This window comes from Typha latifolia, chromosome 4, assembly GCF_019914945.1.
Source record: "Typha latifolia isolate L0001 chromosome 4, TyphaL0001v2, whole genome shotgun sequence".
NCBI classification, from domain to species: domain Eukaryota; kingdom Viridiplantae; phylum Streptophyta; class Magnoliopsida; order Poales; family Typhaceae; genus Typha; species Typha latifolia.
In genome coordinates this window covers 3,494,723-3,522,479 of record NC_133089.1, presented here as the reverse complement: position 1 = coordinate 3,522,479, position 27,757 = coordinate 3,494,723, and the positions used below count along the sequence as shown (strand labels likewise).

At 38.6% G+C, this 27,757-nt stretch overlaps 4 protein-coding genes across 7 annotated transcripts; 2 read left to right on the top strand and 2 right to left on the bottom strand.

The window, feature by feature from the left end:
- Window positions 1–699: 699 nt before the first annotated feature.
- Window positions 700–4,696, top strand: LOC140786552 (zinc finger protein CONSTANS-LIKE 14-like). The gene is made up of 4 exons (XM_073135057.1): window positions 700–1,576; window positions 2,876–3,103; window positions 3,925–4,205; window positions 4,288–4,696. Exons 1-4 carry the CDS (start codon window positions 851–853, stop codon window positions 4,400–4,402), a joined length of 1,350 nt encoding a protein of 449 aa, XP_072991158.1. The 5' UTR covers window positions 700–850; the 3' UTR covers window positions 4,403–4,696.
- A 123-nt stretch (window positions 4,697–4,819) lies between these two features.
- Window positions 4,820–5,911, bottom strand: LOC140786554 (CASP-like protein 1F1). Its single transcript, XM_073135058.1, has 3 exons — window positions 5,386–5,911; window positions 5,202–5,304; window positions 4,820–5,114 (listed from the first exon to the last, which is right to left on the bottom strand). Exons 1-3 carry the CDS (start codon window positions 5,781–5,783, stop codon window positions 4,878–4,880), a joined length of 738 nt encoding a protein of 245 aa, XP_072991159.1. The 5' UTR covers window positions 5,784–5,911; the 3' UTR covers window positions 4,820–4,877.
- Window positions 5,912–6,701: 790 nt separating this feature from the next.
- LOC140787534 (phytyl ester synthase 2, chloroplastic-like) lies at window positions 6,702–16,922 on the top strand. 2 transcript variants are annotated; one of them, XM_073136504.1, is made up of 14 exons: window positions 6,702–7,077; window positions 7,184–7,235; window positions 7,370–7,425; window positions 7,689–7,847; window positions 7,941–8,045; window positions 9,283–9,389; window positions 9,660–9,781; window positions 11,137–11,245; window positions 12,362–12,492; window positions 12,574–12,943; window positions 13,644–13,757; window positions 14,398–14,483; window positions 15,206–15,315; window positions 16,413–16,922. In XM_073136504.1, the coding sequence occupies exons 1-14, from the start codon at window positions 6,732–6,734 to the stop codon at window positions 16,598–16,600; spliced, it is 2,055 nt and encodes a 684-aa protein (XP_072992605.1). In that variant the 5' UTR covers window positions 6,702–6,731; the 3' UTR covers window positions 16,601–16,922. The 2 variants fall into 2 exon arrangements, with proteins under 2 accessions (XP_072992605.1, XP_072992606.1); XM_073136505.1 differs by lacking the exon at window positions 9,660–9,781 and having other exon boundaries at window positions 11,126–11,245.
- A 2,984-nt stretch (window positions 16,923–19,906) lies between these two features.
- Window positions 19,907–26,024, bottom strand: LOC140786517 (uncharacterized). 3 transcript variants are annotated; one of them, XM_073135000.1, is made up of 7 exons: window positions 25,596–26,024; window positions 23,189–24,861; window positions 22,826–23,071; window positions 22,331–22,411; window positions 20,949–21,105; window positions 20,479–20,873; window positions 19,907–20,137 (listed from the first exon to the last, which is right to left on the bottom strand). In XM_073135000.1, exons 2-7 carry the CDS (start codon window positions 24,431–24,433, stop codon window positions 20,081–20,083), a joined length of 2,181 nt encoding a protein of 726 aa, XP_072991101.1. In that variant the 5' UTR covers window positions 24,434–24,861; window positions 25,596–26,024; the 3' UTR covers window positions 19,907–20,080. The 3 variants fall into 3 exon arrangements, with proteins under 3 accessions (XP_072991101.1, XP_072991103.1, XP_072991102.1); XM_073135002.1 differs by having other exon boundaries at window positions 25,753–26,016; XM_073135001.1 differs by having other exon boundaries at window positions 25,742–25,950.
- Window positions 26,025–27,757: the final 1,733 nt, after the last annotated feature.

Sequence of the window (27,757 nt, the reverse complement as noted above, 5' to 3'; positions counted from 1 at the left end):
TAAAAAGCTCGAAGGTTAGATATGATTAGATAAATGGTCATCTCTTTTTAGATATAAAGATACTTATGTTCCATCGATCTTTAGCCATTATTACTAAACCGACTAGTTTATATTTTAAGTGGTGTGCGTCGTCAAAAAATTGCTTTGCTACCGAGTTGCTCTTTTAAATCGACAATACAATTGAGTATCATCTGAGCCATTAGCCAAACCACCAACGCATGAGACAATTTATTTTCACAATAATTGTTTTGAGAGTGAGGTAGAGCATACTGACTTTCTTGGTCCCGGCTAGCGGTTTTTTTTTAAAATCGGGGCACAGTAACAAATACTATGGATTCCGTGTGTGAACGGATGTATGTATTTATCCATCCATGTCGGCATTTATGCCCGTGCTAATCCTCGCTCCCAAGCCCCCAAATGAACAGCGACGGGGATCGGGGAGTGAAATGACCTCCCCGTACGCATCTGATAGCGACTCCTGTAAAACTTTCCCAGCTCAGCGAAAAGCGAGAGATATTTTTCCCTTCCAACCCCACCGAATCCTCCTCCTGCACCGCTGCACGCCATCTTTGCCCTCTGCCATCTAATTAAATGACGACACGTCTGCGAAGAATGGGCTTTGGTGCTCCATGCTAGAGAGGAGATCGGAACCACCGTTTAGCTCCTTTTAACGACCTCGTGCTCCGCATGTGCTGCTCTCCTCACTGTCATCATCTCAGTCTAGAGAGAGAAAGGGGGAAGGAAAGAGAGGTTTGCCGCCTATAAAGTTCTCGCCTTTCATCTCTCTCTCTCTCTCTCTCTCTCTCGTTTAGGTGTAGTAAGGTAAACGGTGTAGGGCTTCAGGTCACTGATGAAGGAGGAGGAGGACTCCGCGAGGAGGCGCCGCCCCTGCGACTACTGCGGGGAGGCGGCGGCGGTGCTCCACTGTCGCGCCGACGCGGCCCGCCTATGCCTCACCTGCGACCGCCACGTGCACGCCGCCAACGCCCTCTCCCGCAAGCACGTGCGCTCCCCGCTCTGCGACGCCTGCGCCTCCCACCCCGCGGCCTCCCGCGCAGCACCCTCCGCTGCCTTCCTCTGCACCGGATGCGACTGCGAGTCCGGCGCCGGGAAGATCCCCATCGACGGCTTCTCCGGATGCCCCTCCGCCCTCGAGATCGCCGCTTCGTTCGGCCTCGACCTCGACCCGCTCTTCGCCGGAATCGATTACTCGATCCTGACCGTCGATCCGGTGTTCCGCGATCTCTATGTGCCTTGTGTCGCGTCCGAGATCTCCTCCCCGTTGCTTAAGGCGGGGAAGGGGGAAGGGCTCTTCAAGCAGCTGGTGGAGATGGCGAGGAGGGAGGAGGGGGAGTACGCACCGCCGCCATCAGATCTCACGCCGAAGACTCCGTGCCGGACCAGCGGAGGAGGACACGTGGATCAATCGCAGGCGTCGCAGGTGCAGCAGATGGCGTACACGTCCTTGCTCATGCTCCCGCCCTCAAGTTGCGTGGAGCTCAAGGGGACCGATCGGCTTGAGGAGGAAGAAGAGCTGATGTGGGATTGCAGTGGCCCCACTGATCATTCTACTCAGGTCTGAATCCTTTCTTCGTTTAGAAAAAGAAATGACTTTTGAATTTGTTCGCCATCGACAGTACATGATTGGGAAAATTGGTGGATTATTTGTTTTCTAACAAATCAAATACAACCCAATCCGCTTCGTTTGTAGATTTTTTTTTTTCCTTTTGGACTAAAAGACCGCAGCCCTGTTTCACCGTTAGATAGGATTTTGAAAGTGAAGCCAAAGCTTGGATCTTTCCACTTTAATAGTTACATCATGGATGATCAAGAGAGCAGATCTAAATCCTGCAATAGTTCCACATTAATAAAGAGTTTAAGAAATGTGCCATGGCTTGAAACTATAGGGTACTTGATCTTGCCCTTGCTCTATTGAAGGTACTCAAATATTATTATCTGCGGTGTAACGGTAATGCCCTTTCCAGGGGTCACATGGTTCTGCACTGCCCTGGATGAGAGAGCGAGCTAATCTGGTCGATTCCTTCTTCCCCTTATCCAGTTTCTTCTTGATTTTTCTTATTAAACCTTGCTATTTCTCCTAAAATTGAAGCAAGTTCAATGTAGAGCCTCCCCTAAGATGGAGCGAAGTTACAATCTGATCGTCAAGTTCTTATTGAAATTACTCGTATATTCTTAATAATTCTACGTGACTCAAAAGATCTGTTTCCTGATCAGAGGCAGCAGCGTTGACTTCTGCCACAACATGCCATTTCTCCACCAAATATTCGCATGTTTGTACATGTATTCCTCCTTTCTTCTTAACCATAAAAATCATGGAGCTATAACTTCCTTTTGAAGTGTGTTTATTTTCTTGCCTATGTTCTAGTAGGTGGATGGATTAGTAGAGTAATGAGAGTTTATAGTTGCATTTCTTCTTTTCCTTTTTTTTTTGCTTCGACTCTTGGGAGGTTTGATGCTTTGACTTTGGTAAATGACAAAGTATTTATGCTACTTCTGTAGAAATGCCATTTTCTCTAAATCTGTGAATTAGATCCGCTCATTATTGCACCTCTTGGTACATTACTTCTACTGTTTTGAATTCTCTATGCGAAAGTTTCTAAAGCTTATCCTTCTACCTACATTCAATGCATGTATCTGCTTAGAGAAAGAAGCTTTTGTTAATTTATCACTTAAGACATCAAGTCGCAACTAAAAGTGTAGGTGGTCCTTTTTGATGATAAGCTTTGTTATATTGGGCTTGCTGTTCTGAATCTGGTCTTCTTATTTATGTTATTTGCCTATTTATTGTCAAACTATATGGTCTTGCTTTTTAATCGGTCAGCTTGCAACTGATACTCTGATAAATACATGACAGATATGGGATTTTAATTTAGGAAGATCAAGGGATCAGAATGAATCTTCTACACTCGAGATTGGATATGGTACCAATGGTGGAGGTTTTATGATCAAAAGTTATTATGATGTTCTAAAGGAAAATTCCTTTTCAACTACGAAAGTCTTAGAAGACATTTATGATACAAGCTGTCCTTCAGCTGATGAGGATCTCTTGTCATCTAATATCCATAGTGTATCTTCGCAACATGTAAGTCATATTTCTTCTTTTTGTTTCCTCAAGCTCTTATTAGTTATTGGTCACAAGTACCACACCAAAGAAGCAATCCGTAATCAACACATTGTTTGAAGCAAAAACTGGGAAGCTATATTGGTAATCAATTTTCAGAAAAGATGGAGATTTTCAGTATTTACTTATTAGACTGCTTAATGGATTTTAGTTTGTCATCATGCTTATTTTGAAATTTAAAGTAAAGCTTTGTATTAATTTTTTAACTTAATGAGATTTCATAAGACTGCTGCTGAATGTAGTAAATGTATAATATCTGAAATTAACAGAAGGCTTACAAAGACATATAATCCAAGAGAATTTTTATTGGTTTGCCATTAATTAGTTTTTAGCACAAATAATTATTTTGTTGAGATTTTTTTTCCTTAAATCACCAACATTGCAGCTTGCTGCACTGAATCACCCTGATTGGCCTTTTATGTGTCTTGTCAGATCTCTCAATGCTTTTCCTGCATGACTATCACATAGCTACAAAATATTGCCACATCACTCTCAGTATTAACTTATCCCTGCCCTGTGCAAGTCCACCTATTCACTTGGTCTTCCTTTTTGGTCATACATGAAGCACCGGATGGCTGTTGCTATCATCCTTAAGAGTTAAGATCTTCCCGTCCATAGGCCTGACAGTGTTTTTGGTTTCTATTGTTGAAACAGAGATCTAAAAATTATCCTTTTTGACTTATCTTTTTGTTTCTTGAGATGATTCTCTTAAATATTCATTCTGAATGGATACTTATAAAGTACTGACATAATCTTGGCATTTCCTGGTCCTTTTTCTCCAGTTAAGTGCAGCTAACATGGCCAGCAAATGGAAGAGCAACTCGAGTAACTCAGCAGTGGATGAACCGACAACCTCTGGAAATCACGTATCAGCTATAGTCCGACCATTGTCATCTTCGCATGATCCTGTGACTGGTGGCAGTGTCAGACAAATTTCTTTCGGGGAACAGCCCCTCATTAGCAGTGAGACAGTAAGACAAGCCAAGAAAATAGACAGCGAGTTGATGGCTCAGAACAGGGGCAATGCAATGCTACGTTACAAAGAGAAGAGGAAAAATCGCAGGCATGAAATTAACCTCCTAATTAAGTCAATATGCAGCACAATTTCTCAATGTAATGTAATTTCTTGTCTGAACTTTCCACAGGTATGAGAAACACATCCGCTACGAGTCCAGGAAGTTGAGGGCCGACACAAGAAAGAGAGTGAAGGGTCGTTTTGTGAAGTCTGCCGAAGCTCTAGATGTCGCAAATGGAGGTTGAAGATGCCCTTGTCGCAGCCAACTTTGCCCTGTGAATACCTCTTGTTTTGACCACATCAATGTAGCTCTGAGATGAGCAATATCTGTTGTTTGTTTCGCTATCGATGTCCTATTATTATTACAATTAGGTTTAACCTAGTCCTGGGAGAGGTAACTGGATTTTTGTTGTAATCTTATAAGTGAAACACCAGGATTGCCATACTATTATGTGGATTTCCTCCTACTATGCCACGGGAGAAACATTGTATGTCTTATATTCAAGAGATTCAATGCATGCGTGGTATAGTTATGGTGAGACTGGTACTCCTCCGACATTATTACATTTCCAACATATATTAAGCCCTTACACTGAGTGTATATTTTCTCTATGCCACAATGTGATTTAGCATCAAATTAAATACCATGCCAATTATCCCCAGAGTAAATTGCAATGCCATTATACCAATATCACTGGGACAAGGGAAACAAAAGAACATCTAAAAGTGATCAAGCAATTTTGCTCTTCTAGTCTTGTGAACATGTGCCATAGAGCATATGCCAAGGAAGAACAAGAAAGCAATGTAGGAGAGCACTAGAGAGATCCCTGCTCTGTTGCAAAACTTCTCATAGTAGGGGCAAACCTTGCTCCATCCAATGTCATCATTCCCTACTTTCGCCAGATGGCCGATCGCCGTCGCCGCGGATGCTGAAGCCATCAACAAGCTCATTATCATCTGCCACGAAAGGGGTTATCATGAATCAACCTTGATCATATATAACATGGAATAGCACATAAATGTGAAGATAATAAAATAACTCACCAGATCGAATAGATGTAACACGTAACCATCCGCCAGATTAGAGACGAAAGGCAAAGTCACCAACGAATACCCACAAGCAACTGCATTGCCGACCAAGAAGAACCTCCACAAAGAGACAGAGACCGAGTAATTAATAAAATATAACATAAGAATTTTGTTTAATTATTTCGCAAAATAATCGTACTCGAAGGCAGTGGACTGCTTAAAGCTGGCCTTCACGAAGATCCCAGGAATGACTTCGGCGGTCTCTCTGTTGAGCCGCATGATGAGTGCTGCAGCGAGCGCGAATACCGACGCAATGATCCTGAGGATGACATGGGTGACCACGTACTTCTTACGGATGCTCTTCGTCTCTGCTTCTTGATCCATGGCGACGGCCTCTTGCGTGGTGGAGAACAATGGTGTTTGGAATCCCGCTCGCACTCGGAGGGAGAAGGAAGTATAAGAAAAGGAAGGACAGCAAGGAGGAGGAAGAGACAGAGAGAGAGAGATAAAAAGGGAGGAGAAGGAGAAGTAACAGAAAAAAGGTTGGTTGCGGCAGTTGTCGAATGGACAACACTGCATCAATTGCGCGTTTTTCATAGCTTTGATTGTATTTATTTTATATATTTTCTTTTGAACGCGATCAACATTATCGGATATATAAGGATGGTTTGACTCTATCCAAATTCTGAATCTCAAAATAGTGAAAACATAGTTTTTTTTTTGAGTCAAATATTTGTGTATATATACTTTATATAACGTATCCATATATATATATATATATATTTGCATGGTGCTTGGTGAGTTAATTGTAAAATGTGAAGTATTTGTCAACAAGCACAGAATCTGAATCTTAAATTCATATAAATTAGAAATAAATTTCATGGATCACGAGAGAAGAGAGTTGTAATAAGAGAGAGGGAGGACGAGCTGGGAAGCGATAGCGGGAGCGGTATTTCCTATGGATATATTATTTAAGAAAATCTTATCCATAAATTTTCTAAAAAGAAAACAAAATCTAATTTATTAGTACTCATTATGGAAGTTTTGGTTCTCTAAAAACAGAGTTTTGGACAAAATTAGCCTCTCAAATATAATTTTTACACAATCTAATATATTTTAAAAACTTAAATAATCATCAAAATAATACATGTTAAATATATTATATAAAAATCACATGCAAAAATTGTTAAATATGTGAAAAAACTTTTAGTTCATCAGACTTTCAAGTCTAGATCGCTATCCGGATTAGTATATTATTATATTTAAGTTTCGAAATAAATTAAATTTAGAATAGTTTAAAAGCTCTCTAAAAACATGCCGTTACGAGATGCAGAGGAAACTCCCGTCGAGTAGACCTTCGAAGAATGCTGCGGTAACGACAACGCTTGACACCAACTCTTTCGGGCAACGATGGCGTGACAGACCAATCAGCGCCTGCTGTTCGGCCACGTCACTGTCTTGCAAGGTAACGCCAGGGAAGTCAATGAGCATGGAATTTTATAAAGAGTAGAAAGCCGGCGGCACAACTCAGCCTCACTACCTACTATGTTCGCCACCGCCAGAGCTCCTCCGCCGGCGCTTCGCCCCCTCCGGCGCGATCGCCGGACGATCACCTCAGCGGCCGCCGCCTTCCACAACCGGCGGCCCCATCCTCCGGTAGCCGTGGCGTCGAAGTCCGACACGGCCCCCGGGATCCCCGGTGGGCCGAAGGATCCGGCGCGGTCCGCGGCAAAGGTCCTTGACGACACAGAGGTCCCGCCGCGTGGCGTAAGGGACTACATCGAGCGGTCGAGGGAGCTCGTACGGCCGGACGGCGGCCCGCCCCGATGGTTCTCGCCGCTCGAGTGCGGGGATCGAGGGAAAGGCTCGCCGTTGTTGCTCTTCTTGCCTGGTTTGAGCTCTTCAATCTGTATCTTCTGTATTATATTTAGATTTCTTGGCTTTGAGTTGCTTGTTGTTATATTAATTAATTCGACTGCGATTTTGTGACGTTTTAGGTATTGATGGAGTTGGTTTTGGACTAATTAGGCATCAGGAGAGATTGGGAAAGTAAGCGTGAGTTGGGAGAAATTGTTTGATCTTCTCTTTTTTTCTTAGCCTCGTTTTCCTTTCTAATGTTTGGATTGTGTTGTCCTATAATTAGCAACCGCCATTAATTTAGGAAAGTTCGTTTCTTCTTGCAGGATATTTGATATTTGGTGCCTGCATATACCCGTAATGGATCGAACTCCATTTGAAGGTTCATCCCCTCCCCCCTCGCTCTCTCAACTGATTGACACACTGTTAGTACGTTGTCAGAGTTATGCTGTGGTATCTATTTCTTTAGATTTCATTGTTGCGATTCCTCAAATATGCTCGTAGGTAAGGTTTTTATTCATTGAAGAAGTACAAGGTTTAGAATGAGATAAAGTAACAGAGGAAAGATTATGTCGATAGCATATTATTGGTCATTCCCACTCAATCTATATCCTCTTTTTAATCTGATCCATTTGATGGTTTCAGGCCTTGTTGAATATGCAGAGAGGACGGTGAAGTCTGAAAAATCTAGATTACAGGGTAGGCCAATTTATCTCGTTGGTGAATCTATTGGGGCATGCATTGCGCTATCTGTAGCAGCGCGCAACCCGGGGATTGATCTGATACTGATCTTAGCAAATCCAGGTTTGGTTTTGGATTCTTTTGTAGCACTTGTTGGTTCTTTTGATTGATCAGGTACTAAATGTAATGATATCCATATTTGATTTCATAATTTAGGGACATCTTTCAGCAAGTCCCAGTTGCAGGCCTTCTCAACTTTCTTAGATGCAGTGCCTGAACCACTCCATGTTACTATCCCATATTTTCTTCGTGTTCTTACAGGTTTGCCATGGACATTTACCTAAAGATTGTCTAATAATCCATTGTCCAAGTACTCTGTTCTTTTCTTATGTTAAAAATATGATATCTTATGGTTCACTAATGAATGTATATATCTTGTTATACTCCAAAATTATATATGAAGCGCTTTCTTTTTACAATCAAGTGAGCAAGCTCTTCAGTGACCTCTTGATCTTGAGTAACATTTTCTTTTTCATCTTAATGGCTTGAGTAGATTGGCATCTAATTTTGAGTTTGTACTATGCATTTTCTTAATTTTTCAGTTATCTTTTGTTTATTTGTTTTTACTGATTTTGCCTCATAAATGGAGGCATCACACCATTTTCTGGTTGTGTTTGTGGTGATCTTATAAATTTAGGATAACTTTATAATGTGCTTTGAATTTTCAACTACAAAATGCTGTAGTTAGGCGTGTTGGTATGACATTAGGCATAAGATCTTAGGTAAATGTAGTGAATTAAAATTGTTTTTACTTGATACAAGTTGGATCAAGCTCAATCCATTTGTCCAACGGGATAGGCTGAGAGGGTGTACTATCAAATGAACAGGTTTAAACCAAGAGCTGTATAGGAAATAATGAGGGTAGCCTAGTATAGCAGAACCTAGAAAAGTAATTTAGTATTGAGCAGCCTTACCTCTTTTCTTGTTTTGCTTTGCATTAGGCCTATATGAATTTATTCATGAGATAATTAGTTATGAACCATTATTATATCATTTTAATCTATTTCCAATTAAAGGTGGCACTAAAAAATCTTGTGTTAAAGCATTTACTGGCCATGGCTGGACATGCTATGCACTCTGGCTTTATCAACGTTGCATGTTGGGCATGTGTTGCTGGAAGTCCCATGCCAGCCTTGTGCTTTGGATTGTACAACAAGAATACAGTGTTTGATTTACTTGATATGAGATCTATATTTGTAGATTATAATGACAAATCCATTTAGTGAAAAATAATGATATTTTTTCTCTTACAGTTGATCAGGAAACCAAAAAATCCAATAAAAAAACACTTTTTTGATTGGATGGGAATAGATCGTGTAAGTGTTGAACATACCGTAGCAAATCTAGAACCTTGGTTCTTCTCACATCATGCTCAAGTGAATTGATTTGAGGCAATTAGTCAGTGCTTTTTATTTACTACTAAATTGTGCTATATTATTACTATTATAACAAAGAGTGATAATAATTCTGCTGATATAATTCTTATATTGATTTTTAGGTGGTTCCTTGAGGTTTGCATCAGCTTATGCAGGAAGTGACCTCTCTTTTGAAGAATCTATCCAGAGTTTATCGGAGAGCTTCATGGATATGTTGCCTCACCTTTCGGTGAGCTTAAAACCAAATTCATATGCTTAATTAAACCTCCAAGACTTTGTACTTGACATTAAATTAATCTATGTGCTGTCTAATACAGGTTACTTGTGTGCAGTTCAAAGAGATACTATTCTTTCCCATATAACATTGCTTAGAGCTTTTTTTCCTTTCAGATCAAATATTGCACCAATCTTGACATTTTCCTTGTTTTACCCCTTGTCGTGACTTGTGATACCTATGCTACTTCAAAATTTTGATGCTTCTATGTGTTTTCTGTTGCAGTTTTTGGTTGATATTTTACCAAAAGAATCTTTTCTCTGGAAATTGAAACTGTTAAGATCAGCATCGTTTTTTGTCAATTCTCGTCTACATGCTGTGAGAGCTCAAACATTGATACTTGCCAGGTAATTAGTGTTACATAGAATATAATTATCGAATACTTGTACATAGATAAAATGAAGAACAGTAGCAATAAGATGAGTACCGAGACAAGACTTATCAGATTGCATAGCAAATCTGCAAATATTGTCCACCAGTTAATTAGCACAGATACTTTTATTTATAGAGAACATGTCCTGTTCCTAAAAGAGGAAATTCCATTAGATGAATCATTCTGGAGTCCAACTTTTGTGGCCGTGGATAGTTTCTCATGCAAGGAATTGGCACTTAGTAGGACAGGCAAGATGTCACTCAATCATGAAGTATAGAGCTGGAATAAAAGATTCAGATGATTCTATCCTGCTTTGCTTAGCCATCAGAGAAATCATGGCTGCTGCAAACCTGTAGATGAGGAAGAGCTCATCTCATGGTCCACTCAAAGTGATTGCAATTGACACAATCATCTTAGAAGATTAGATCATCTTATTAGATTGAATAGAGTGATTTTGTTTTATCTAGAATAAAACCAATCCAACCCATTTCATGAATAACACATAATCAATCTCTCTTAGAGAGATGACCTAGCGTTATCATAGAGATGATCCAGGAGGGTGCTGTCAGGAAGGTATGTGTCATGCCGGCTAGCACAACATTGTACATATGCAAGAATTGAGTGTTCTTCAAATGAGAATGTTAAGATGGATGAGTAGGGTTAGCAGAATCATTGAATAAGATATGTTGTCACGGGAATAACACCTAACAAATAAATTGAGCCTGTTAAGATGGTTTGATCATGTCCAAGGGTGACTTACACACTGCACCAGTATGGATGAGCAATCATGGTCAAGTAGAAGCTGCTCTGAGAAGTTGTAATGAAGGATATGATAAACTTGACTTGAAACACTTTCTCAAATGAAAATCTGGATTGACACAAATGTTGGCACTAAATATAGATTAACGGAGGATTTTGATTAAAGGTTCTTTTTCTAAATTTTTTTCATTTACAATATAGAGGGTTCTTGGGATGTGGGATGGGTTGGGAAGATTGTTGACTTAAATTACCTTCTGCCTTGATGAACAATTAGGCCAGTCTTCCATCTCATTCAGTCTGCTTCAAGATTTATTTTCTGATTGAGCATATAAGTAGCACCAGACATCTATTATGTTGTTTATACTATAGGCAAGTAATGACATATTAGTAACTGTTGGCTGGTTGCTATATACTGATTGTCTTAGTTTCCAAAGCAATAGTGAGACTAGTGTTATTTGGTAGGCACTGCTTTTAACGAACTGTTATCATAGTTAACAAAAATTTATTGTTTTAAAATATATGATCTATTTCTGAATGATGACGTTTACATTTTTATCAGTTTTTTTTCAGTGGAAGTGATGAATTGCTACCTAGCCGTGAGGAAGCTGAAAGGCTTTCTCGTGCTTTGCCAAATTGCAGGATCCGTCATTTCAAGGATTATGGTCATACTATTTTTCTGGTATTCCTTGGATTAGATTCTCCATGCCTATTCTGTAATACTCGTGTATGTTCTGATATAATGGATAGGAAACATGAATCTCTAATGCATCCATTTCATCTGGTAGAGTAGTGCTGATGAGATATATAGAATGCCTCCAAGGAGATAGTTATCTTTGTTCAGATTAGTTCTACAGGTCTTCTGAATCATACAACTTACATAGGTTACTTGGATCTATGAATCGACGTGTGTTTCAGTCAACTGCACAACATCACTTGAGCATTTTAGTGTCCTTTGTTTTGTTCAAAGATTATATAAAGGATTAACCGAAAATGGTTGACTCCAGCTATAACATCAGAATATGAATGAATGGAAATGCAGTTGGCAATATTACAGGAGTCCTAATCATGATGCTTTTCTGTTAATAGCAGATTCTTTTTTATGTCAAAGACTCAAAATGTCCTTTCTCCTTTTTTAAGTATGAGGTTGTCATTCACTGCTCACATCTCCATCTTCTACATTAAACAAATGATCCAAAAACTGAGTGCAAATACTGGCTGTCCTGCAACAGCTTCTTCTACAAAAAAACTTATTGGATGCCACTTTGCAAAGTGCAAACTTGTCATTTTCTTTCACTGGATGGTGGATATACTCTTATAAATCCTTATTAAAGAAATTTTCTCTGTCATGCTTGCATCTTTAACTCCTTGGTAACTTGGTGTCTTGGTCAAAAATTGGTCAAATGATCTTATTTTCTGTTGTTTTACACAGTAATTCTTGTTCAAAAGATCTCTTTTATATACCTAAGAACTCGAAAGAAGTTTTTGCACTGCACTTTAATGACAAATGATATCTTTCCCTTAAGATTACTTGCATAGAAAAATAGGACCTTGGTGCAGTTGAACTGCTGAAATATGCAGCTTTAACTTCATTTCCTTAAGAAAATATAGAGTAATCCCATTCCATTTCACAAGTTCAGAAACTCAATTTTGTATGTACTTCCATTTTGTGCTTAAATTGTTTGAAGGAATATAGCCACATATGATTGCTCCAAAACCTAAAATGCCTGAGTTTACTATTATATTAAATGTTCATATTGCAAGGTGTTGAATATACATTTATGCCCATTCCATACAGGAAGGTGGGATTGATTTAGTGACAATAATAAAGGGAGCTGGTTTTTATCGTCGTTCAAGACAGATAGATTATGTGTCAGACTATTTAATTCCAACTCGTTATGAATTCGAAAAAGTTATAGAAGAGTACAGGTATCATGACAATATTGTTCTAGGGTTCAACTACTAAATATATTCTGTCCAGATCTTTTATGCACTTATTGTGCTTCTCAGGTTAATCAACTTTGCTGCTAACCCTGTGATGCTATCAACTTTAGGAAATGGGAAAATAGTAAATGGTCTTGCGGGGATTCCTGCTGAGGGGCCTGTTGTGCTGGTTGGATACCACATGTTATTGGGTTTGGAACTTGGTCCTCTGGTTGGACGATTGTTATCTGAGAGAGGAATCCATCTTCGAGGCATTGCTCATCCATTTATGTTCAATAAAACTTCGGAGCAGCTTATGCTGGATTCATCTTCATTTGATGGACATAGAATTTTGGGTGCTGTTCCTGTCTCAGCAGCCAATTTCTATAAGCTTCTTTCCAGAAACTCCTTTGTTTTATTATACCCTGGAGGTGCACGTGAAGCTCTTCACAAGAAGGTAACTTTTGAGCTCTTGGTTATTGTTTCTTAAATAAGATTGTGGTTATATCGATAGTTACTAAATGTTAAACATGAGAATTTTTTTTTCACATGATCACCTTTTGTTCTTTTTACATGATCACCTTGGTTTTTGGAGCTCTTTTACTCTTGGTTTGTTTTTTACATGATCACCTCGCCATCATCCATGCCTCTTCTACTATGATTACTTATGTGCATAAAATGGGGGTAACATTTTACGTACCCTATATATATGGTAGTGAAAATTACTTAACATATCCATCATAAGCAGATTATTTGTGAAAAATGTCCATAATATCTAATGTTCATCTGAAACCTTGAAAGGAAGATCCACCTCCAAAACCAACCCACATGGAGGGTACTGTACTGTCGGCAGGGCAGACTTTGTCTTCCTGGTCATTGTAGAGCATGCCCTAGTACTGTGGCATCGCAACCCTTTTTGCTTCTGTATCAATTATTATTATTATAAAAATCTTAATGGTCTTGTTTGTCATCATCATGATGGTCAAGTAGTATTTGGTATTTACTATTTAGGACCATCATTTAATGTGTATAAGCTAATTGCCACCAAGTACAATTGTTGGAGGATGTTTTCGAGTATATACCTATTGATTCTCAGTTATGTTTAACTTCTTAGCATCTAATTATTGACCTTATTGTTAAGCTCTTGCTGCTTTCAGGGCGAGCAATATAAATTATTTTGGCCTGAACAATCAGAGTTTGTTAGAATGGCGTGGAGGTTTGGGGCCACTATAGTACCATTTGGTGTTATTGGAGAAGATGATATTTTTGAAGTAAGTACATACTTTGAATTATTATTCCTGATAACTCCATCAATCTGCCTCAGCACTCTGCTTACTTAATCTAGATTTTTTTACTAAGATGATAATTGGAATGGAAATATTTGCCTGATGTTTTGAGCTCCTCTGCTCATGTATTCCATACAATTTTATGGAGAATAAAAAAAAATCAGTATGAGAGGCAGCATTAATATACTGCATGGCTGTGCGTACACTGCGCATGTAGTCCAGACAATTTTGCAGAGAATAAAAGAGTAGTATGAGAGGTGGCATTAACATACTGCATGACTGTGCACACTTTTGTAGGTTGTATGATAGAATAAATTTTCATTACATTTCTAAGAGCAAGTAAAATGACAAAACTATATGGCTATAGACATATGAAAGGTCTTGTATTCATATATGAATTTTGATATAACGTGAAGGCTTATTCCGTCTGACCATCACATAGCAGGTATGCTAGGCTTTATTAGAAGCTTATGCTAGTGAAGTAGAGGTAAACATCTCTCTTTACATGTTCACTCTTTGGTCATAGCTGATATAAGAACAATGGTTAGGGTTTTTCCAGTTTCAAGTAATTGGTTTATCATTGTGAAATGATTAAACTAATAAGAGCCATGAACTTCTTTTCCAGCTGCTATATGATTATGATGATCTTGTCAAGCTTCCATTTTACGATGCTCTAAACAAGCGGATAAATGAAGATGCTGTAAGGTTGAGGTATGATATTTCCTTCCCTCTATCTCCTATTTGATTAGTTAGATGCATTTGTTGTGAATAGAAGTTATGTGTAACATCATATTTGGCATATCCTATATGGAGATTAACAAGATTAGCTCCTCTTCTGCGAGTATTATTTTTCATGGTTTTTCTAGCTTGGTTGGTCAAATTGATTAAAGGTGTGATAAATTGATTGGGTTTAGATTTTAAGTTATCAAAGGGTCATTCTTATGCCCATCTAATTACTATATTTGACTGATTCTGTTCTATGAATTTCTGCTTTATCTTTCCAACATAGTTCTTTTAAGTGAATCCATTTAAATATTTAATAGATTAGCTCTAGTCAGAAAACTTTTACTGCACCATTCTCTCTGACCATCACATATCAATCTTTCTACAGGAGTATCAAGTGCTGATCTGTCAGTACTGTCATAAGATACTCCATATGGAGAGTTGGAAAGGGTCAAGGATCGTAATATTTCATATCTATCGATCATTTCTGTGTTTCCTAGGAGAAGGATGAAGCTTTACAAATATTTTCTGCTGTATCTTCGTACGAATTTACGATAACCACAACCAACATTTTCCTTGATGATCCTAATTTTACAGTGATCTTGCCATTCCAAATAAGCCTTATTCTTATAAGGAGTGAAGTTAATTCTGCTATCGCTTTTCTTACTTTGGAGTTACATACCATTCTGGATCCTTATCTGTTGTGGCAGGTCTGATTTTACTGGAGAAGTTGGAAACCAAGATCTTTATCCCCCTGGGCTCATACCTAAGATCCCCGGGCGATTTTATTTCTTGTTCGGAAAGCCAATTGCAACAAGAGGTATGCCATGAATGAACATCCCTTCTTCTCTCTAACCTAGTTTTTGAAATTTTGAAATCACTAGATAAAATCTACGGAGAAAGGGGAGAAGGTAATGATATTGGGTTGTGTTACTCTTCCTGTCATCTGTAATGTTTTTCTAGCTTTTATGTAGTCCCGTTAGAACTCCTTAAACTAGGGGAGCAAGTGGGTTTAGGTAAACTCAAACTTGTTCATTATGCAACCTATGTTTGATATTTATACGTGTTACACAAAATACATTATTGGTTCATTAAGCCCCCCGTTTATTTTAGAAATAATTTTTTTATTCTAGAATACAATTCCTAATTCTAGAATAACAACTAAACACGATAATAATCGCATTCTAGAACACAAACACTATTTATTAAAATTACGTCTTATATCACACTAATTCAATTACTAATTTATCCTTGATAGCTATTCCGTCAACCTACTTTATATCAAATCAAAAGGGTATTTATAATTTTATAAAGAAATAAAACATATTTTTCTCATCTTTATTTTTTATTAAAATAGAAGTAATTATTATACTTTTTATTTTAGAATACAAGTGAACATAACTATTCATGAAATATAAAATTTATTTTAGGAATAACAAAAAGTAATACCTATTTTAGAATTGATCTTATTTCTAAAATAACCGAGACCTAGTAGTTTAAACATTTGGGTCAACCCTCTTAGACCAAAAGTTTTTTTTTTTTTTGCTATTTCATGTACTCACCTGGATTATCTTGGTCCTGTCTGACTAGATAGATATGCAACCCTATCATTCATTATCAATTTTTTAAAACGTGGTGTTTATCTGACTACTCAAGCTGTATGATTTTGTTATGTTTGGTCTGCATATTCTATATTATCAAGATGGGCATTGAGAAAGTTTTGATATTTGGATCTAAAAATTGACTCTTCTCTGCTATGTGAAATGTCAAGGAAAATTTTCACCTACTCCAGTGAATCCTCCTGTATATTGCGCATAAGCATTACTCTCCTTCCCACTTTACTTTTAAAATATTGTAACTTGCCATGACTTATAATATCTAATATATTGATCACATTTCCTCTGCTTTTGGCTGAAGGGAGGGAGGATCTGAGAGACAGAGAGAAAGCTCGACGGCTTTATTTGCATGTCAAGTCTGAGGTTGAGAATTGTCTTGCCTATCTGAAGGAGAAAAGGGAGAAAGATCCCTACAGGAATATACTACCCCGGCTTCTTTATCAAGCCACTCATGGTTTTACTGCAGAAGTACCCACATTTGAACTCTGATCACCTTACTCCATTCTTTATTTAAAAATTTCTTGCAAACTCGAAGCCTCCATTTTTGCAAATAAAAGCTATATCAATCATTATAGTTATTCAAAGTATATGTAAGGCTGGATTTCTTTTTTCTTTTTTTCTTTTTGTGAGAAAACCCATGGGTCATATGAGGTTTTTGATCTTCTTTTTTCTTTTTTCTTTTTGTGAGAAAACCCATGGGTTTATATGAGGTTTGATTCATTTCATCTGGTGATGGATTTTGATATTGAAATGATTAAATCCTCTAACCTCTCCAAAGTTGACACCTTCTGTTTCTTTGGTTTCAAGGCAATCAGATCAATCACTCAACAGTCCTAACCAGATGTATTCTTTGACCATATACGATTTTAAGTAGGTCCTACATCGCATGATCTCCACACAGCTATACATTCTCCAGTACTGGAGAGATCCAGTTTACATACTAACCGCACCTCTTTTGGTCTTTGGGATGCATCCAAATATTACAATATTTTGCATTCATGATTAACAATTGATTAATATATTGACGATCTTAAAATGCGGTATCGAGTTTTGGGTCTATTTGGTGAAAAAAAAAAAAATCTGTCTTGATTTGAGTTACTTCTTACTATCAATCCGACTATAATTTTGATCAGCTATGGAGTAAATAACTCTTGATTCCGCACTAAAATAGTAACAAGCAACAGTAACTATGTCACTATGTGGACGTAGAGTGAGGTTGTCTTATTCTTAAAGATGGGCCGGCGCGAGGAATAAACTGACTCTATTTTATATATGTACTTGAGGACAAAGATCAAGTATGTCCTAAGATAGCTTTATCCAAACGACTACTTTTCGTCACAAAAAAGTGAACAAAATTTCTACTTTATTTCGGATAAAATAAGTCCAAAAAAAAAAAGAAGTCCAAGTTTAATTTATCGAGCTGCTATGCTTAGGATAAAAGAGAGGAATTATAGCGATTATCCTAAAATTCAATTTTGCAAAACACGTGATCTTAATCCGGACCGTCCATTTTGGATTGCTCCCTTTCCTCTAAGCCATCCCATGCGTCAAATATTTCTTGCAATGCAAGCACATACGTGGTTATTAACTTCTGAGCGAAAAATAAATCGATGGATGAGATATTAAAAATCCCATAGAAAATTATTGGGACGAAATGTTTTGATTAAAAAAAAAAGGAACTCTATATTTGATGTTTCCTGCGTTCGTGTTTACTTTGAAACCAATTACTGAAAGAGAAAAAGATTTGAGAGCAAGAAAAGCATGCGCTCGTTAATTTCTTTTCTTTAATGGAGAGAGAGAAAAAGAAGAAGAAGAAGAAGAAGAAAGGTAGAAGACGACTAGAAGAAACTAATGTTTTTAACCCTAATCCTAACCCTAACCAAACCCCAGATGCTACCATTTCCATACATTTCTTTCTACTCTAATCCTTCTACTATACCTTGAGCTCTTTAAGGACTCGTCTGATTTAATATTTAGAAGCTTACAGATGAAGTGACAGGTCGAGATCGATCTCCGCCGCACTACCTCCGGACCCCACGACGGAGGGCGGCGTCGTTGGCGCGGCGGAGGCGGGCGCGGCGTAGAAGTAGACGTAACCGCCGTGGTGTGGCGGCGGCGGAGGCTGTAGGAGCCACGTGGATGGGCGAGGGGCGAGGGATGCCGCGGCAGTGGAGGTGGAGGTGGCTGGAAGGCGGCGAGTTCCGGCGGCTCGCTCTCTCTTGTGCGCGTTCTGGTGACCGCCGAGAGCTTGGGAACTGTAGAAGCGGCGAGAGCAGTACGCGCACGGGAACGACCTCGCCTCCGGCGATGAGAACAATGGCGGCGGCGGAGGCTTTCCGAAGGCTGCTGCCGCCGCCGCAGCGTCCTCCCCCGCCGTCTTTAGAAAGTCGAAGAAGCCATTGCTTTGTTCCGCCATTAGAGAGAGAGAGAGAGAGAGAGAGAGAGAGAGAGAGAGAGAGAGAGAGAGAGAGTGGGTTCGCGTGTCTTAGCTTTTTGATGCTCTTACGTGCATTTTATCATTGGTTGATACGATACGGACGAAAATGCCCCTGAGTCTTTTTCTTCTATCCATCCGTTTTAAGTACTACTTACTTATAACTATCTTCTTTTTTTTCCTTAAAATCCTTTTATGCCCCCCTCTCCTTTGTAATAATAAGATTATTTTAATCCTGTCCGTACCCTAACAATTATTTAACTAATTTTCTTTTTGATCCTCTTAATAATAATGTTGCGTTGCATGACCTCTATTTATTCTCTCTCTATATATATAGTTCATTCAGACTTCAAAGAGGGGAGGAGGGGTAATCTCGTCCGAATAAAAAGGCTTCGTACGGGAGACGAGATGGAAGGACGCAGGGCCATGACATGCGGCTGCCTCGCAGACGTGTCGGGAGGGGTACGATGGAATCCGAAAATGACGATCGTGCCCCTCAGGGGGTTGGGGGGCGGGAAGTAGGATCGGACGGCCGGGGTTGACGTCGCCTGGGAGTGCGGGGGTGGCGTTGTGGAAGGGAAGGATAGGAGAGGAGGTGGGTAGGGCTAAGTAAGTAAGAATGGGAACAATTTGGAGTACGGAACCCTTTCCTCTGCTTTGCCGATTTTGGACGCTTGCGTGTTTAAAGGGAAAAACCCTCACTAAGCACCTACATGGGGACTCTGTTTCTTTCTCTTTTGTCGCTTCCTCCTCATCAACTTCCATCTCATCTCTCTTTTCAAACTCTATAAGTGTTGGGAGACTTATTTGCTTCTTTTTCACACGTTTATTATCAGATATAAAATTACCTCCAACTCATGAACTCATGATAAAGGTTATGTATCCCGGAACTATACCATTAGTTTAGAATCTCTCTTTAGTGTTCACAAAGGTATTACAGTTATTTGAATGACCAGCTATTAGATGTTGTTTAGTTGATAAAATTGAAAGAAGAAAAAAAATTTACTTCCTTACCAATCATAAATAATTTCACTTTCTTCCCCCTTTTTTTTTTTTTGAGAAAAAAAAAGTAAATTCATTTTAAATAAGATAAATTAACTAGACATCTAAAATAGCCTCAATACCCTGAGTAAGTTTTTTTTTTTTAATAAAAAAATTCATATAAAAATAAAAAGGGAATAAGTATTTAAACTCAAAACGAGAGATATTTTTAGTAATAAGCATTATTATTATTATTATGCCTAGATTCATTTAAAGATCTGATAAGACATCGACCCAACCAAAGCTGCAGTGCTGCTCGTAGCAGTTGAGAGTGAGGGCGATCTTGTTCCGTGATTACTCATATTGGCAACACAAAGATGTGACAATGAAAGAGGAAGACATACCATTAGAAGAAATTTCTGTACAGATTTTTGTGACCAGAGACTGTAGATAATGAAACGACCGAGGTGGTCAAACATAGATATATACAATTTCGCCCACACATCACACCTGTGTGTGTGTGTGTGTGTGTGTGTGTGTGTGTGTGAGCAGCGTCAGTTGCTAATGTCGAAGTATTTTGGATCCGCCGGGAAATGGTGCTCCACCCTCAGCTGCCACAATCACCAAAAGAACAAAAAGAAAAAAAAGAGAGTGAATTTTAGAAGTAATCTGATAGGAATGCATTTGAAACATAAGTGATGGAAAAACTTTCAACTATATTAAGCACCTCAATGAAAAAAAAAACATTTGTTCTTTAAGTCAGAGAAAATTTGATAAAAGATCACAAATTAATGCTACAGGGACAGCATAGGATATTGAAATCCCGATTAAGTTTCCATCGCTAATTAAACAGCAGTACTGATAGAGGAATTCGAGAGTAGAATTCTTTCGTAGTAGAAGAACATATAGAAGAACATATAGGAAGCACTCTTAAAGAAAAAAATTTCCATACCTTTCCCTCGTCTGCATCCGAATGGCGTTGAGGAAACACGACTCTAAGATCATTATACATATAGAAGCGCCTCTCCTCTGTCTCTGGACTACTATTGCTTGGTACTGAGGAGAGATCAGATTTGCATCTTTGCATCGATCTTTGTGATCTCTTCAAAGAGGGACTTAGAAAACGTAGATGCAGAGCATAGCGAAGAACACCAGGGGCAGCTAAACTATCATTGACCTTCGTCGAGCTATGACTAGTTTCCCGAGAGTGGTTACTGTTACAGTCTGTATTACCTTCCGTTCTGTTGGGAGAATCACAACCATCCTCGGAAAAGAAATATTCTGTGCTTGCCTGACCTCCATTTTGTGATTTATTTGCCCGGTTAGTGTGCTGTTTAAGTAAGCAACCTGAAAAAAATCAGAGGTCATTCAGTAGCTCGAAAACTTATTGATAGAACTAGATACATTTAATAAATCAATTACATTCAGCAAATTCACGGTCACAATCTCTATGATCACTTCCATTTGGGACTGATCCAGCTTTAGGCCCAACATTCATGTCACTGTCCTTGCTTCCTTCTTTCATTGGATTAGATGGACACCCAGAAGATGCTAGAGTGACCTTTTGCCGCATGAAAGTCTGCATCATTTTAAGATTAAAAGCAATATAATAAGTCTATATAACATACATAAAGCATATATCAGGGAAAATGACTATTCTACGTATAGCAACTGAAACACTGCTTTATTTTCTACATCATTTATGCCGCTATGATTTTGATGTTCCATATATAAAACATTCAAGTCTAATGTTGTCAGAAAATACTAAGGTATGACAACGTACATCTAGGATATTAGATGTACATTCATCCCTGACCTTTCTCTTGTCTACTTCCTTGTTCAATTGACACATCTTCGGCAACAAAGAATAATAGTTGAAGTACATGTCTTCCTATCCTTCCTCCTATTTTGTCTTCCACCATCCCACAAGGATCAAATGGAAGGCCTTTCCTCCAAATATCCCTTCCTTTCTATGCTCCCACCCATCCTTATACCTAATTTCTGATGCTCATCCAAATCCAGCCTTTCCCCGTAACTCATCTCATACTCAAGCCTAGGTAGGGCTGTCAAAATATCAGCTCAAGCTTCTCTCAAAAACTGCTCAATATAAGACTTGATCACGCTTAGCTCAAATTCAAACAGCCAAGCTAGATCATTCTTAGGTTCATAACTAATATTATGCCAAGCTTAGACATTGCTCGGCTCAATAAAGCTCTAAAAAACTCAAGCTTGATTTATCAGATCTTGATTTCAATTTGTCTACATCTTTGTAATCAAATGGGTTTGTTCATGCTTACACAAAATGAGCCAAGTTTGACCATTGATCCTAGGCTCAATATCAAACAGCACTTCAACACTGAATTAATTCCATCAACATATTCTCTGATTACAGTCACTAGATTAATTGGAGTTGAATAGAATGCGTTCTAACGCACAAGAATTCTGCCAATGCAGAGGCGATACTAACCAGTCATATCAAACTACTGTATCATTCCCAATCACTTGGGAATCAATCACATTAATCCTAGACAGACATCCAATTCAAAATAAAATTTTCTCTAACAACTTACAAATCAACAATAATGAAATAACTGAACGAAAAAAGAGAAAGTATCTTAATTAGGGACTACACAGACATTCGGTCAAGATGCACAGTATTGAATCTTTTCCCATGATCCTGCTCTAGCTCTCATCTGGCCCATACTATGGCTTTATATATGTTATAGGACATTCTCACACTGATAAAAAAAATTAACTCATTATCATGTGAATACGTTCTACAATACCGAAGTTAAACTTCATACCTTAGTTCCAGCAGGCATGTCACTCAAATCATAGTTGCAAAAGAATGTATGCAGGGGAGTCATTTCCGGGTTGCTGAGAACCTGTTAAACCAACAATTCAGAAGAAAATTTGGAAACAGAAAAGTACACTGCAAAATAAACCATTCTATTATCCATTCCTGCCTTCATTCATGGAGAGTTTGTTTCTAGGAAAATGGGGATATTCAAAATTTCTCCCTATAAAACTCCAATGACAGATAGGAATGTCAATGGTTGCTTCAACCAATACTTTAACATGCCTTGCAATGGATCCTTATCATTCTAGGACTCTAATGCAACATGTTGGATAATGTGGTTCTTGGTCTCATTTTTTCCTTTCCATATGGGGAAGTATCAACCAGATTATCAGCCTCATCTATTTATCTTGTATATTAAAATATTGTATCTTAGCAACTAATCACAAGATAAGCCTAACTTGATCACAAATCAGTTTTTGTCGGCTAAGAAACCTAGTACCAGTTGTATACGCCCTTTCATAGGAATGCGCAAGCGACTTCTGTTAACTCGTGAATCATCATTGCTAAGGCTTCTTCTCAACTTTGGGCTTTTGTTTGGAAGCATTCTTCCCGCAAGATCAATAGACGCATAGTAAAGCAAGGAGCTATCACCATCAATACTTGTTACTGCAAAAGGCAGTTTCTGAGATGCTGGAGAAAAGCTACCACTGGTTACATTTAACACGGCCAAAAACCCATCAATTGTCTGCAGTTACAAGGAGAGAGAAAAAAGAACAGATGTCATGCTCATTTTATTTATAAAATTGGAAGGCTAAAAGCATCATTGAACACCACAACAAAAGATGACGATTTGATGACAAACCTGGCTAACTTTCCCAGATGAGAACCGGCCAGATAATAGTGACTCCTCAAAGGAACCTACTAGTGACCTCCTGACAGGCAGCAGACTCAAACTTTTAACATAATTCATGCAATTAGATGCAGGGGCTGAAGCCAAAACACAGTTTCGGCCTCTATTGGATGTTCTATTAGAGGTAAACAGATCAAATTCCTCGTGTAATATGTCAGTTTCTTCTAATATATCCCCTGTTCTAACATCACCTTTTTCTGAGGGAAATAAGACACCTGATCTTCTTTCAGCATTTGCTTCTTTCTCATTCTTTAAAATAGAAAAGTCACTTTCGATGTCTTTCATGATATCCCTTCGGACTCCAGCAATGCTCATTCTTGGAGACCATTTAGGACCAAGAGGAGACATGAGTGGTGGTGAGTGGACCTGTTTTGGCGATATAGCAACTGCCCTAGTAAAAGGTCCTAATATACTAGTTTCTTTCTCAGTACTAACTCTATATGCAGGTGACTGCTTACAGAAAGAAAATGACTCCTTGTTCTCAAGCAAAGGACCATCAGTGAATGAATTGCAAATGAATCTATCACTATCCCAGCTACCCCAATTTGAGCTTCTAGGGACAGGCCAAACTGGAGAATCAAGGGAAGCAGGGTTTCCAACATTAACTTTCTTAAATTCTTGCACATTGAATGTACTGTATTTTCTAGTAGAGCTACTGGAATCACTTCTAACCTCACTACAACCAATGTCCAACAAATCACCATGGAACTGCTTATGAAGCATACTGTTCAATGGAGAGAGTAAGCGCTTCCTGACGTGGGGCACATGCGGATCAAATAAGGGATCAGATCTATCAACAGCTAGAGATGAGGCACTGTCGGAAGGACCTGTATGACCTGCTTCGAAACCTACAACTCGCATTACAGGCCTCTGAACAGGCTGTCCCAATCTAGGAAGAAAACTACCGTCTGTATCCTGAGGATTAATCTTCAGCCTTTGGAGGCTTGTAGCTCCGTCAACAGCATTTCTATACTTCAAAGGCCCTTCCAATCCTTTCTGAACTTCCAGTGTGTTTTTTCTCTGGAAATCACCATTGGAGGTGCATGGAAGTTCTCCTGAAATCCTACAACTTGAGCTTCCTCCATGCAATCCATCCAAGTCACAGCTGCTAATACCACCAAAGTGAGGAGTTGACACGAATGTGCTCAGTGTTGTTGTTGCTTCGTCAGCGACAGGCGATATCTGAGGTAAGCCCATTTTGGATATCTGCAATATAACTGTCTAAGATCACCGCTATCCCTTTGTGACTCAGTTGTTCAGCCCTTATTCTTACTCCTGTCGGTTACTGCTTTTAGATTTATTATTTAAATATTTGCATTCTTCATTGTGAACTAGAACATCTCTCCGAACACACGGAAAGATAACCCCCCTTGTGCCTTTCTCAGATAACTACAATCTGCAGTGAATGAGGTCTACTGCTCAATAGCATCTAAATTTAGACTGACTAAATTATGCAAACCCAACATCTATAAAAGAGAAAATCAACACATCTATCAAAAGTTGCTTTATCGATTATCAACCCCTGGCAAGGTAAGATTGACTGCAGCGCCTGAAAACTGTCGAACATCATTTGAGCAAGCATTGAAGCGTTGGCATTCCATCTTACCAAATGATAAATTGAAATCCTGGAAAGTGTAAGCAAGGACAAATCAGAGAACAGATAATAAAGCCAAATTGTGAATAATCAGTAAGAATAACTAAGACAAGGAATCAAACTATCCAATTTTGCAAAATGTGATTATCATTTTACTGGATGAACTTTGGCTGAAACTAAGAGAAAAGGCAATTAATGGCAATTTCTTTATTTTAACAGCACCAAAGTTCCAAATGGTTATTTAGCAAATGACGCTTCTAAAGCTGACTAAGAATTCATAACATAAAGCCAAGAATAAGACCTCAGAATAGGAAAATGATACAGAGCAAAAGGTAACTTAGATATGTGTATTCTGCCTGTAAATGAAAATGTTAAATCTCCCCAAAAGTCCAAACTCCAAACTAAACGATCAACACCATTGGCAACTAAAACGAAACAAAAATAAAATAAATAAGGAAAGAAGCACATCTCGTATCAATTGGAGTTACCTACACTGTAAAAGAAAACACACATCTTAATCCCAAACAGAAGACGACTAAAGAAATTTAGAAGATTTGAGATGCATGCCCACATACCATATATCACCTCACAAGTCACAACCAAAATTATCAAGATAAAACAAAACAAAACATGATTCACTAATATATTTGTTTATTTTGGGGACGAGACAAATGCATGAAATAACCATCCCTGATCACAAAAGAAACCAAACATAAAAGGTATACTAGCACAGAAAAATGAAAAAGAAAAAAAAAAAAACCCCACCTTGAGTACCAATGTCTACCTTCCAACAAAAACCCAAATCAGAAAACTGAATACGAAGAAGGAAAGGCGAAACCCAACACCGAAAACAACCGATCAAAGCCCGGATACTGCCGCAAGACGTTCCGTCCACGGCACACATTCCTTACCAAGAGCCCACCTTTTCCCCCTCACCAGCCTCCGAGCGACGAAATCAACGTCGAAACGGCAAAACAAACACCAAGCCAATTCAAATTCAAAGATCGGAAGCGGCTACCCAAATCGAGAGGAAGAAATCAGAGCAACCCGATTCCTGTAACCTTATTTTAGTTTAGCAACTAGAATCTAGGAAAAAAGGAAGACGACCCAGTTCCTCCTCTCCTTTCCCATCTCCGAATCCAATATATCTTCTCTCTCTCTCTCCCTTTCTCTCTCTCTTCCATTTGCGTCATCGGTTAAACCAGTACTTTCTTTTCTAGTTTTCTTGAAAAAAAAAAAAAAGCCGCGGTTCGGGTTTGCTTTCGGTGGTCCGCCAGAATCCGTACACCAACTCCGGTTCCAATCAAGATAGAGCTATATTTCTTTGTTGAACCCGGTCTAATGCTGAACCGGCCATTTGGGGGGTTTTGAATTGGACTGAATCTTTGTGGTTATTGTAGCCAAGAGAGAGTGGTGAGATACCTTAATGTAATTAATGATGAATTTATTAGAATAATTCTATTAGTGCCCATGAGATTAAGAGGAAGAATTTAGGTTAACTATATCTTATCTCCGGTTCAATTAAAAGAACAAAAATAAATAGAAAATAATGGAAGTATCCATTTGCGTCGACTTCTCTGTCGCCGTCCCGCCACACACGTATAATTGAAGCTAATTAACTTCCCCTTCAAAAGTCAAAACACATCCTCAAACTTTCACCTATTCCCAGATCGGTCCCTCCTCAGTCCTCTTTCCATTATAACAGAGAGTGCATGACCACATAGCTGTGCAAGAGGACAAAAGAGTCATTTAGTGTTCCGCACGAGGCTTCCCTCTGACCCGTCCGATCTCTATCTCTTTAGATTGGAGCGATGCCCCCCCCTACCCCGAGTCACGGGTCACGAAGAAGCAGTTGGCACGTGTCGAGGAACTGGGCAGGCGCCATTACACGTGTCGAGTGATGCGCGCGATGCGTCACATGGGAGGAGGAGGAGTACGGCTTTTTATACGTAGTTTTTTTCCCCCCCAAATCACCGACCTACTTTTTAGCCGTACTGGTAGTGGTGTCAAAATAATGAAGCGAGCTTAAGCTCGACTCGATAAACCTAACTCAGACTCGATAATAATTTTAAGCCAAAGTTTAATTCTAAATTTTTAATCTTATCATATATTTTCTAAATACATAAAAAATCTCTATTAGTTTATATTTTAAAATTATACTTTACTTAAGCTTGATTTAGATTAATTTAATTCGAGCTTTATCAGACTTAAAATTTATCTTGAATTGATTAAGGTTTAAAATTGCTTATCGATTGGTTTATTTAGGTTTGAGCTTGAAATCGGCTAAAATTAAAATTAAGCTTGAGCTTAAAATTAGTTAGAATTAAAATAAATTTTAATTGTTGATTATAAATACAGGCTCTAAATTAATTTTAATTCCGGCTTGATCTCGATTACATTTACACCCCAACGTACTGGCAAAAAGATAGTTGAAGTAAACTAAACATTTTCATTTCACACCCTGTTGCGTGGATGGCCAGGAACAGGCCACTTGTGTCCTTTTAAATGTAATGTGCGAAGTTGCAAATAAAAAGAGTACCTAATTCCGCACCCAGACAGGGATGGATGTCATCACTATTACTATGAGATGACGAGTCTTTTACCACCACGTTCAATGGCTGTGGATGAGGCGTTTGAGGACCAAAGGATTTTTAATTTTTTAATTTTTTAATTTTCCTTTCTATCTTTCTTTCACAGGGCCCCTGTTGTTGTTGTTGTTGTTGTTGTTGTTGATGGTTTCCTAATTCCACAATCTAAACTGACACCCACCTCGAGAATGGAGAATAATTGCGGTTGGAAAGAGAAGTAGGTCGAGGATATAAGACCATAATGTAGGTGGTAATATACAAAGGCTCAGAGGAAATAATGATTTTAACTCATGATTGGCAGAGGATAATCTCGACCCAAATCTTGATTATTTTATGTTG